General features: G+C 42.8%; 1 protein-coding gene across 1 annotated transcript; it reads right to left on the bottom strand.

Moving 5' to 3' along the window:
• Nucleotides 1-9,343: 9,343 nt before the first annotated feature.
• Nucleotides 9,344-12,119, bottom strand: LOC114801009 (single-strand selective monofunctional uracil DNA glycosylase). Its single transcript, XM_028998954.1, has 3 exons — nucleotides 11,994-12,119; nucleotides 11,382-11,679; nucleotides 9,344-10,806 (listed from the first exon to the last, which is right to left on the bottom strand). The coding sequence occupies exons 1-3, from the start codon at nucleotides 12,017-12,019 to the stop codon at nucleotides 10,279-10,281; spliced, it is 852 nt and encodes a 283-aa protein (XP_028854787.1). The 5' UTR covers nucleotides 12,020-12,119; the 3' UTR covers nucleotides 9,344-10,278.
• Nucleotides 12,120-12,469: the final 350 nt, after the last annotated feature.

Here is a 12,469-nt window from a genome sequence, read left to right as displayed (position 1 = left end):
TTTGACCTTTTAACCTCTGGCTAGCCTAAGGACAATCGTGACCGGGTCACGCCAAGGGCTGGAATGGTGCAGCCGCATTCATTTGCGTAAATTTCGTCACGGAGCTCTGCCGTCTATCTATCCGTCCATCCATCCATCTATCTATCTATCTATCTATCTATCTATCTATCTATCTATCTATTTCGGAATGATGAAATTGTGAAATTGGAACGAGAAATGACAGCAAGGGAAGTTCGGCTTTATGAATGCTAGAGAACTCTGCTCGCAGTCTGCTGCGAGTGTTCCGGTTATTGTTGCTCATATGCTCCGCAGCAATAAAGAAAACGCGCGTCGCTTCATTTTTTTTTCTTCCCTCGGAACGATTGTCTGTTGTTGCCGTTGTTAATGGACAAATTACTGCGGATCGCGGGCTGCTCCGCCGCTGCGAGCCGCCTCGGTTTAGTCTGGGATAATCGATGTCGTCCGAGAGGAAGAAGAAGTGCGACAGCGCGCCAGCATTAAGATCACTGATCGATGTGCGCGCTTTTTATTTATTGCTTTAGCACAACGAGCTTCTCCATAAACTTCGGAATATCAGTAATTTCTGAACTTCTGAAATGGCTCCCTCGAGTTCTTTTATTCTTTCTCTAATGAGTTTTTTTTTTTAGATAAAAAATATTCAGATGTCCTAAAATAAAGTTGACTGAGCCGTCCCTTCCTCGCCAGGAAGTGGTGTAAAATGGCCAGGTCCCCTCCTGGGTCGGACCGTGTAGAGGGGGCTGCCCCGTGTGACGCCACAAGTGCGCGTCCCGCTGCGAGCTGGAGCGATTCTTCTTCCTCTGCGGACCACCGTGCAGGGTCCCAGTCCAGAGCCACCAGGCCTTCGGAGCTTCAAAAAGGTGCCACTCCTGGGCACTTTAATAATATGATAATAATAACAATAATAACAATAATAGCTGAATTATTGATGGAATCTGAAACTATTTTTTTTAATAATTTTTTTATGAAACAATAATTGCAAGAGATTCCTTGTAGATTCTGCGGTGTGATGTGTGTGTATGTATTTTTATATGATGGTTCCACCACTGCCTCATGCAGAGCACCAGGCACCCATGAAGCCTGCGTTATGTACACCATGAGAGTTTTAGAAAAATTATATTTCATTTTAATCACGGCTTCTAGACAAAAGTGAAAATGTGTTTAATGTCAGAAGTGATTAAACAATAAATACCAACACTACCACTACTAAAAAAAAGAAAATATTACAGTCCGTAAATATTAGTACACAAAACATGTTTTGGCACCCTCACTTAAGTGAAAACTTTGGTGTGTGTTTCAGCAGCAGTGTGGGTGTTCTGACCTCTATGTGCCCCATTGTTGATGTTTTTGGTAAACATCAAAACATCAAACATTTTTATATTGATGTTTACCCAAAAATGTTTTGATGTTTACAAAAAACATAAACAATAATATTATATTAATTGTATTACTAAAATAATTTTTTATTAAAAATATGTGTGGTTTTTTTTGGTTACTTTGCTAGCTTCCACCTGTAGAATATTGTTTCAGTGTCAGATCTTAAAACCAAACCTTTATTCTTTGGTTATGTTCACAATCAGAATCCCGCACCTTTTTTTTTTTAATGAGGCAAATATTAGTAAGAATTACTAATCATCGTCAGTCTGTTTCAGGTAAATCGTTAAATTGTTTTCCTGATGTACTGTAGAGCTTTGTGATCAAGATAATTGAGGATCAAAGTTAAGTTCTTCAGATACTTTTTGTAAAACTGGAACACTTGGAAGCATAACCGTACTGCCTCAACACACCTTCAGACACGCACGCAGTGACGGAGCCCCACCCAGACAGGGGACATCTTTCTGCGGCATATTGTGCTGCTGCTTGTGAACCCGCACCCCAGTGTTGCTGTTCATGCCGTTACCCTTCATCCTGACCCCTACCAGCATCAGCGATATTTCAGGATAAACGGCATCTGCGGGACATGCTCCTCTCTCTCTTCATCACCACACCTGTGACACAAATATTCCTTAAGGTAACTTATGACGGCCGTCTCAGGATTTGCTTAAGGTATGAAATTAATTAGCATGTACATGTAAGAAAAACATGGTGCTGCTTTCCGGCGTAGCCTAATTTGGCTAAGCACTGGCATTAATGTTAGCTATGAGACGTGCTCACTGGTGCCAGTAGCTGGAGGGAGATAAAGAACGTGCCCAGAATAAATACTGGACAATAAGACAGACAGCGTAACTTATTCCAGCTGTTCTATTTAGGTCCAGCCACTGCTGGAACTGATGGTGATGCGATGGAGGCTGTTATAGATTATCCGTGTTCATTTCAGAATTAGGTCAAAGATTTTAAAATGTTGACATTTTTCACATGATCTCCGGCAGACGTGGCACAAAAACGCCTGAATTTATTGGATTTAAAGCAGGTAAGTGAGCCTGAAAGCAGGAAACCCCATTTAAAAATATAAATCTTGTAGGCACAGATAAAAAGTGTGTTTATGAATGCACAAAAGTTGTAAAAGATGTAACACCTGTCATGCTGCCAAAGTGCATGTACAAACAGGCAAAAAGAAAAAAAAAAACTATTTACCTGCAACAGACTGACACTGATGTGTTTTAGGTCAATTCTTACTAATATTTGCCTCAATACATTATATTCAGTAACGACATCTTGCAAATTGCACTACAACTCTTGTAGTATTTTTAGAGTTTAATATTAAGTCAGGTAATTGTATTTCATGTATTCATATCCTATATCTAAAGTAATTTAATTCCTGGAGGAGTGTTCATTATTCAAAAGTGGTTACTGTAAGCACAGTGAATAAGCCCCGTTGGCAAATTTTCACCCTAGAGTGCCAACATAAAATAAAATTAAACCTCATGGCATTATTTGACCTTTGTTACTTGGACAGGAAGGTAAATATATAGACATGGAGAGACTGATCCTGGGTCAGGTGGAGGAGGTTATGTCTGCTGCGCCATAACCTTCTTACTTTCCTGTGTCCTTCCCATTGACAGAAGTCAGCGTGTGGTCTTCAGCACAATCAAAGTCACCCCAAATTCGCTGCCTTGAGGCTCACTTGGCCTGATTGCCATAGCAACAGTTTCCCAACCATATGGGCATGGTGCTGATGGGGCTTGTGGGGGGCTTGTAGTGGAACAGTTCAAGGATGCCGCTGTGCGTCTTTGTTTTCCCATCGCCAGGACCCCATCCCCCTCATACCATTGGCGGATGCCTGGAGTGTGAACTTTGAACTTTATGCCTCCACAGCATCGCTATTCACTCTCCTGCATCCTGGAAATGGCTACATTATATGGCCGCTGTTTTATTCTGATTTTATCATTATCTTGTTTTAAATAAATAAATAAAAAAATGTAAGTCAGCACCAGCACAAGATGACTTCACAACCTGGTCTCACAAGCTCCTTGTTCCATTATGCAGCACAAGGTCACCGAGGTCACTCCCTGTGACTCTCTGACCTTAAACAATACCTCTCCACAGCCAATCGCCTTTGTGTACACTGAAGAAGCCAGCCCACCAGCATCCCGTCATCTGGAGCATCATGTGCCGGTCACATGACCGGGGAACCAGTGCGGGCGCGGTGGGAGTGATGGATGAGGCTTTTAGTACCTATTTAGAACAGAGCTGTCCACACTGTTCTCTAATTACGTACTCCCTGAAGGAGGCTGTCCCACTTAATTGCTTTTTGTTTGTTGCCCTAGTTGAGCCCTCTGAAGCTCTGACTAGTGTCCACGCTATGAAGGAGAGGTTAATGTGTGTTAGCATGTTAGCCACGTGGCTAACATATAACATCCTCTTAAAAAGTGAAGTGATTGTCACTTCACTTTTTCTTGCCGAGCGTAGGAGCTTGAATCGTTTTCACCGTTTTTCTTTTTGCTCCCTGGTTCAATGGCCTGCCTGTTGATGCATTTCTGTTTCATGTGATTTTGCAAAACGTGCTTTCTGTGTTTCTGTCCCCTGATTCAGATTTCAGGCGCTGCATGTCTGCAGTGAGTGGTAGCATCTGGTCACTGCAACACAAGGACAACCCCAGAATGAAAGTACTGCCATACCCTGTCCCTGATAAGACTGTTGTAAAACAAATTTTATTCTGAAAATAAAAAAAAAACACAAAATTATTCGTCCGTTGTTAATTTGGCCATAACTCTTGTTAATTTGGCATTTTAACTCTTATATGCCTTAAGAGATCAAGAGATACACACCATTTAGGAGCAAAATTTTCAGGAGCAAATTACACTGTAGGGTTCATGGGTTCATGATTTAAGCGCATTTTAACACATTTTTGTGTATTACTCAATAATAATTGAAAATGAATTTTGGCTTGATTGCTAGAGGGTTTGAGCAATGTCTCTCCTTCATGCTGGGTACTTTGTGCCAATGTCCCTTGTTTAAACTGCTTTACAAATTAAGATTGATTGACCAATAGATTGATGAGTTTGACTAAAACTACACTTTTAAAGTGCATGCAACCATATTAGTCCTGCTTAAACAATTCTGAACCAATCTTCTGAAAGGTGTACTAATACATGCAGATTATGTAACTAGGACTGAGGAGTCAAGCTACTCACTGCTCTACGCTCCACAGAGTAAAGCGTGCAAAAGGTAAAGAGCCGTAACCATTGTGCATGAAACCAGTAGTATTCTGTTATGTTGACCTGTGATGTGATAGGTCAGTACCTATTGTGAAAGGGAGCATATCACCACCGATCATCATGGGGTCATGCTTGTCTGTGCTTGAAGTCAAGTTATTGACCCCGTGCATGGAAACCTGCCTAGTGATCAGGTTTGAAGAAGCTTCTCTCAACGTTACAGAATGTAAAATGTAAAAGCTCCAGTTGGTCCAGATGGAAAGTGCCTGTGGTTATGGTTCCATATTTCTCTGGATTTGTCTCGGTGAAGAGCTGCCATCTACAGAGTGTTATCTGTGTTATCGTGTTTATCATTTTACTGACCAACATTAGCCATTCATTCCCTGTTACTTTACAGACTGTTATTTGATTTTGCAGGAAGTGAGCAAATCAGAAAGACGTGCAAAAGGAGCTGTAATGCAGAACAGCACGTGGCTGCGGTGAACATATTAAATTGGCATCAATAACACAGCTGCCATCAGGTTGGCGCAGGACAATACACAGTGATAGAGAGAGAGAGTTAACATTAGTCTAGCGTATCACCCTGTGCCCAGTTCACACATAACTCAGGCAGACAAAGCTTCTGCTCGCACCCCATAAATAACCCCCACCTCCTGATAGCGTCAGCTTAATGTTTAAAGCCCTGCTGCCGGTGGATTTGTTATATTTTATAACTGTGCGTTTGTATAGGCACGCTATTCACTACCTGTTAACACACAGACACACACACACACACACACACACTTTACACTCAAACAAACATGTAAAAGGAAACTCTCATTATCTTTCCAACACACGTGTGTGCATATATACACACACACATTAATGTGCAGTCCTTCAGCCCTGCACTGTCTGCTGATTTTGTTGCTCCTTAGTGCTTAATGGATTAATCAAAGTCATTGATCTGCCGGAGAAGGGATTCATTAAACCTCTCATGCCTCAATCACCGCTCCATTGAAAGCCAAACATCAAATCAAGCTTTCCCAGGTCCAGTATAATATGACATGGTTCTATCAGAAGGCCAATTAAAGAGTGCCACCTCCCCATCCATCCCCCCTAGAATCTCCCTGGGAATGACTGTAACGTCTCGATATGGCATGAATTATCACACTGTAAAAACACTTAGGCAAAGTTCCCCCGGGCTGATGCAGAGCATGCAGAACGTGAACATGGAGAACAACCACACACTCCTCAGGCTTCTCTTCAGAGAAAATTAAATAATGAAGGTATTGATTTGGGGGGATTGAATTGATTTTTGCACACAGGTGTATGGAAGAAATGTGCTGCTACTACGGATGTCGGCAAAATGAAATCGCACCTTGCTCTCTTGGGGGAGAAGATGTTATCAGATGCCTTGTGAGACACATATTGCAAATGTGTTCGACTGATCATCAACAGCCAAACAGGACATCATCAACAGCCCATAAGGACAAAAAGTGCTGGAGTGAAAAAAACGCAGGGGACAAAATTTACTGAGCAGCGTTTGGCAATTAGAGATGACTTAAGTACGTGTGACTGAGTGGTGAGGGAAGAATGGCAGCCATATTGGAACAGGATGCAGCGAGCAACTGCCGAGAGCGGCGGGGGGTCTCTGCACCAGCCAGGCCCCGCAGTACAGCCAGACTACTGCTAATGACTCACCGAGGTGTAATGAAGACAGAGGCATGCCGAAATTAGCAGAGACATTAACTAAAACATCAATAAATAAACCACTAATAAAAACGGTGAGAAAGAGAGGAGGAGCGTGGGCAAGAGAGAGAGAGAGAGAGAGAGAGAGGGAGGGAGGGATGGAGGAGTGAACAGCACTCCTCACCCACACACTCACCCCCAATGACAATTCATCTGTCTCGTGTCGGCTTTTCTAGAGGTGTGATGAAAACAGAGATGGGCTGGAATAAACAGATTTAAACCCTACTGACGAGCCTCGCCCAGAATGACTTATTGTCTTTGTGCACCACGACACACACACACACACACACACACACACACACACACACTGCACAGTCAAATCAGGTTCACGAGCATGTGTGCAGCACATGTATATCACATTTACAGTAGATACACACACACACATACACACCACTTTACGGGGACCGGGGTCGGGTGGCTGGTGTGTGAGATCCCGCGCCGCTTTGTGCAAATATCATGATTGATGCGCCTCTGCGCTTAAAATGTGCTGGAGGACAAATGAGTCAAACAAGAATTATTATGCCAACATTTCTTTTGATAAGAAAACACTTAAGAAAATTAAACTTATACATTCTAATTTTAATTAAATCAGGCCTTAATGAGAACATTTATCACTCATTAGATTGGGTGCGATTAATTACTTTGCCTTAACCTTTTTTCCCTTTTTAGTGCAGCATTTTCCCCATCAGTGCATTTGGAACTTTTACTTTTATACAGTCATGTGAACTTTATAAATGTAGCTGTTGATGCTAAATTTAATGCATAGTTTTTGAATATTAAAATATTGTGAATTACTAAAATGTTTATTCAGCTCTAGAAACAAAGAGAGACTGCTGTTCTATTGGTATGTCGGTCACTGCATATCTATAGTCCATATATTTGTAGAATTTTAAAACCATCACTCCTTCTTCTACAATGATAAGCTGATGATTAGATGATCAGGTCAGCCAAATGTCATTAAACGCTGAAAGGTTGTGTGCTGTGAACGTAACCCTCCTATTTTATCCTATTTTGTGCTAAGTTCAAGTTATTATTTCATGTTCTGCTTGTTTAGTTAGGTGAACAGCATTGTTGCAACATTAATGTATATTTATTTATTTATTATTCCAGAAAAATATATATATTTTGATGACAATTGGAATTTTTATATAAATGTGAACAGTATTCTGCATAACATCGAGAACATATTTTACCCATCAGATGAAAAATAAGTGAAAACAACAAAGGTTAATGCAGACCTGTATTTTCGTTTATTATATACAGTGTAATCTATATGAATAGGTTGTTATGAAATGAAGATGTTTTACGAGCACTGAACCACACTCCCTTCCATCCTGCAGCCCTCTTGTTCTCTCCCACCCCGCCTGCTTCCTGCAAATTAGATAGGTGTGCACTCTCTGTGATGCGTTCTTTCGCTCTCGCTTTTTTCCTCACTCTGTTTTTCCATCAGTTCTCCATGGCCCTCTCCTGCACCCCAAAAACCACCCCCCAGCCCTCTGAGGAGCCTGGGAGAATAATAAAGAGTGATGATGCCGCTGCCGTGCCATCCTCTCCTCCTCCGTTTGCACTCTCTCTCACTCGCTCGCTCGCTCCCTCCCACCGTCTGATATCTCTCCCTGTCCATTTCCCCCCCATCCATTCCATCCCTCCCTTGTTCTATATCTCTCTCCCTCTCCTGCAGCACCCCTCGCCCTTTCATTTATCAGAACCCCCCACGCCCCCCGCTCTAATTCTACTTTAATAACCGACGCCTCCATTCATCACTGTATTGATGTCTCTGACAACCAGCAGCAGTGTAGTGGCTGCTAACGTTAACTCCCTGCCCTTTACTCATGCGCTGCTGCAGGGTCACCAGGAGGTCACGCTGTCAATAGCGGTGCAGACGCCTCTGCTTCTGGGGGGAAAAGGGGGCCAATATAGACGTGTACACTCTCTCACACACACACACACACACACACACACACAAACACACGCACACGCTAATTAAACACCCTGGTGTCGTTGATCCTGGTCGACGGATGAAGGCCTTGTTTTCATGTGGCGGTGGAGGAGGTTTCCATTCCCCCATGCACCTCGCCTGGCTGGGTGCGATAGCGTGGACCCCTGCCAGGGTTCCTGTCTAGTCCAAATCCCTGCAAAGGTAGGCCGGGCCCATTATCAGTGAATTGGGGTGCAGGATTTATAGGATCGTGTTTGGGGCTGTCGCCGTTCAGAAATATGGCTAAATGTGCAAGCAACAGGCCATCGGTCTGAGCTTTCAGTCGGCCCCCTTGGCTCACAGAGGCATAGGATAGGTACTGTGAGGGTTTGAGTGTGTATCTTGTACAGAGAAACGAGTCCTACCGGCAAGGCTCATTGAGCTAATTAATAACGCGGCTCCGAACTGAGAGATGGAAGTCATTAGGAAGCCACGAATGAGCCTCAGCCAATGGGTTTGAGTGTGTGTGTGTGTGTGTTGAGAGTGAGAGTGAAAGACAGGGGGGAAAAGCAGAGGTGTGACGTGTAGCGAGTGTTGCTGCATGTTGCACATAGAGCGTGGGCTTAAGCAGGTGTGAAAGATCGATGTGTGTGTGCTGCACAGAATGAAAACGGGAGGGCGGGTGGGGTTTGGGGGGTGGGGGGTGCGAAGTGCGAGCTTTGAGAATCAAGTCTCGTTCCATAAGCCTCTCCTAACACACGGTGAACAAAGAGAGCAAAGATGGCGGCTCGACTCAGCACACCTGCACCCTGAAGTGGCTGCGCATGGCGGATGGGCTCCATCCATCAACGAGAGAAGAGAGCAAACAGCACAAACCTCCCGCTTCCCTTCCTCTCCACGGGTTCAAGCAATATCCGCTCTGCACGGACAATCTGATAATCATCTAATAATTTTAACTCTGTACTGACACTTTCAACTGAAATACTGCAAAAAAACAAAAAAAAAAAAAGTAATTTCTGGTTATTACAGAATACATTAAGACTCAAGACATCAGTGAATAAAGATCGAAAGCAAGCACATTCTGTCAAATTAGCATTTTGTTTTATTCAGTAAAATATCTGTAGTAGAAGGAAAATGTTAAGGAAAATTAAATTCTATATAGTGTTCATCAGGCAAATGCTTTTCAGAGGTCAGAGGTCTTTGTATTAAACACACAGATCGGATGTCAGAATTTCTGCCATAACATTTCTTTCACATTTGCACTATTTCTAAAATAGTCCGTGCTTTACTGTGATAGTGGAACTTTCCCAAAAATTGTAATGATTTTAATGGACACTTTCTTGGCTGCAACAGTAATCTGTTATTATTACTGAAAATCAAACCAGAGTTAACAGAACTTCGAAAACCTCCACATATTCACCTTCATCCCAAAAAAGGCAGCACGTGCCTCACAGCTGTTCCTTCTAATACATTTTTTGTAGACATTGTTACACCGTTCTCACCCGTTCGTATCAGCGATTAAGTGCATCAATGTCCAGAGGAGATGTGGAAGAATCTCATTATTTTCTATTAGCTCCATTTTTTTGCAACAGCTGTGTGTGTATGTGTGTGTGTGGCAGCGCTTATTCATGACTCACTAGCATGCCTGCACCTGTGCATGAAGGAAGGAATGAGCTCACAGTTAAACAATCATGACCATAACTGTGGCATACAGCAACATCACATGACATACTCGTACATTCACAACAAACATTTACAATCTTCAGGCAAATCTGGCCTGACCAGGTTATAGCATATCTGATCAAAAACAAAAGAAATGTTGGCAGATGGACAGGAATCTATCTTCATTTCATTACATGTACAGCACCACAGGTTAATTAAATTTTACAGACAAAAAAATCATAAAAATAAGACAGCCATAAAACATTAAATGAATATACATTAAGTTAACAATATTAAAAAATATATACAGTATATGATAAAAAAAAAAAAACCCTAATCATCACTGGGTAGAAAATGTCACGTACTAAACAACTGCAGAACACCCAGTTCCTCCAGTTTGGCCTTAGCAACACTTCCCCACCCCTTATTGGCCATTGGGCTCCGAGGGGAGGGGTGCAGAAGCCCCTTCACATTCACCCGAATGCCAGCATCAGCAAGAGCGCGGCGTGCTCGCTGCTCTGCCACTTTACCGACACCAATTACCATGGAGACACCCAAGGCAGTGACCACCTGGCAGAGAGTGGCATCACAGTGGCGAAGCAGATCCTCCCGCTGGGCAGTGGGCAGCTCCGGGGGAGTCAGGTTCTTGCCAGAGGCGTTCATGAATATCAGCGGGCACAGATTATGCACAAAGCAGTGGCGGAAGAATGTCTCTGGATCACCGCACTGCTTCTGGAAGAATCCCCAGAATCGTGCGCCGCTCACCTCGCTCTGTGTACAGGCCAGTCCTGTGATTCGCCGCTTCGGATGCTCCTCTGGTGGGTGTCCCACCACCCCAGAGATTTTCAGCCAATCACGTACAGCTTTCACCTCCCCAAATGGAACCTTTGTAGTAGAAGCAAAGGGCTCAAAATTGCAAACACATCTGCCTCACCATGAAATTTGCCATACTAAAAGTGGAGCATAAGACAGAATGAGACTCTCTAATACCAAAAGGCTTCCCTTGTAGAAGAAAGAAAAACCCCAAAACAAGGCGGATGCATTTCCAATTTTTCATTTTAATGTGGACAAATATCATGTAACAGACTAACCGACTTCTATTAGTTTATAATTGTATCCACTTTGTCTGAAGGTTCTACTGTCCTTTAATGTGCACGGCTGAAATGCCAATAATTATATTCTTGACTTGATCAATAAACAGGTATGTCTGTATAGAGACCCTAAAATATGTTTATCATTTACTTCTTTTTATATCTACCTCTTCTTACCTTTTTATTTTATCACTCTTGATGCATTGTTCATGTCATTGTTTTAATGCACTGGTGTACTATTGGGGTATACTAATTATAAAACATTAAACGGGGTATTAACTTCACAGACCTGAGATGTTTCGAGATTCATAATTCAAACTCATGCATGCTCCTTATCTTTTTAATTAAAAAACTGCAGATCTTGCTCACCCCTGTCTGGGCCATACCGAAAGGCCCTGGGTTCATTCCCAGGAACAGAACGCTGTGGCCGGCATGACAGTACTTCTCCACGTAGCAGCGGTGCGTTTCCCACGCGTACTCCAGCGGGTTGTACGTGTAGCGCACGGGCTCCCCGAAGGTCAGCAGGCGCAGGCGAGCGTTCAGGTCCAGCTCCGCTCGAAGGAACATTTCCCCCGGGACGCTGAGCTTTCCTAGTACGACGCTTGATCCGCTGGGGACGCTCCTTGTCTCAGATGCTCCATCTTGGTCCACGCTTTCTGTATCCAACCTGTTGTGGTGCACACATTATAATCATACAAGCCATATCATCTGTAAAATTAATGAAACTGCACAAAACCTTTGCTCCTCGCCCTGTATCATGCGCTATACCGTCGGCAATATTAAGTCCAGTTTTGGTTCCTGAACAAAATAGCAGCTAATCAGTCAGCTAGCAAACGTGCTAACCAGCAGATTAAAAGTTCTCGAAGGATTTTAAACACGTTTAAAAAATAGTCACGGCAATATGTCTGAAATGAAAATGTGAGTAAACCAATACATTTCACACAAAATGTTCGGATATTCTTAGAACTACTCATCTCATACCGGTGCACGGCATGCTGGCTGTTCATTCTTCTGTTTTTTTCCGGCAACAAAGACACTCCATTGCGTTCTGGGAAGTGTAGTTTGGTGCTGGAGTTACTACATGACCCAGAATTCCCTTCGCACGAGTTCTCGACGCGTGTCGCCATTTGGTGTGTAGCCTATAGCGCCACCTATCGACGACGCTTCCGCGCAGCCACAAGTCTGATTCAAAACCAGACGAGCTCTGAACAGCATCTCTGCTGAAACAGGGAAATTTGTCAAATTTCCACGGGTCACGAAATGTTTGTGGAAGGTGTTGAAATGTGTAGATCTTAATGGACAGAGAAGGTGAAAACAAAAACATACATAAAATTATCACATTTTTTGTATGTGAAGATTGTATTTTTGTATGTGAATATTTAAATGATTTCTCTGAAGTAAAATTTGTATAAAATGAAAGGGTATTTCTGATTCATTACAATGATAGCTTTAGACAT

This window comes from Denticeps clupeoides, chromosome 12, assembly GCF_900700375.1.
Source record: "Denticeps clupeoides chromosome 12, fDenClu1.1, whole genome shotgun sequence".
In the NCBI taxonomy this organism is placed as follows: domain Eukaryota; kingdom Metazoa; phylum Chordata; class Actinopteri; order Clupeiformes; family Denticipitidae; genus Denticeps; species Denticeps clupeoides.
This window is presented reverse-complemented; position numbering and strand designations above follow the sequence as displayed.

What these genes read in the sequence shown, in the direction of transcription:
- LOC114801009 (XM_028998954.1), bottom strand. Translation starts at nt 12,019, where the DNA reads ATGAACAGCCAGCATGCCGTGCACCG. An exon ending in AGCCAGCATGCCGTGCACCG is followed by an intron (nt 11,680 to 11,993) that starts GTATGAGATGAG and finishes GCACCACAACAG; the next exon opens with GTTGGATACAGAAAGCGTGG. An exon ending in TCGGTATGGCCCAGACAGGG is followed by an intron (nt 10,807 to 11,381) that starts GTGAGCAAGATC and finishes TCTACTACAAAG; the next exon opens with GTTCCATTTGGGGAGGTGAA.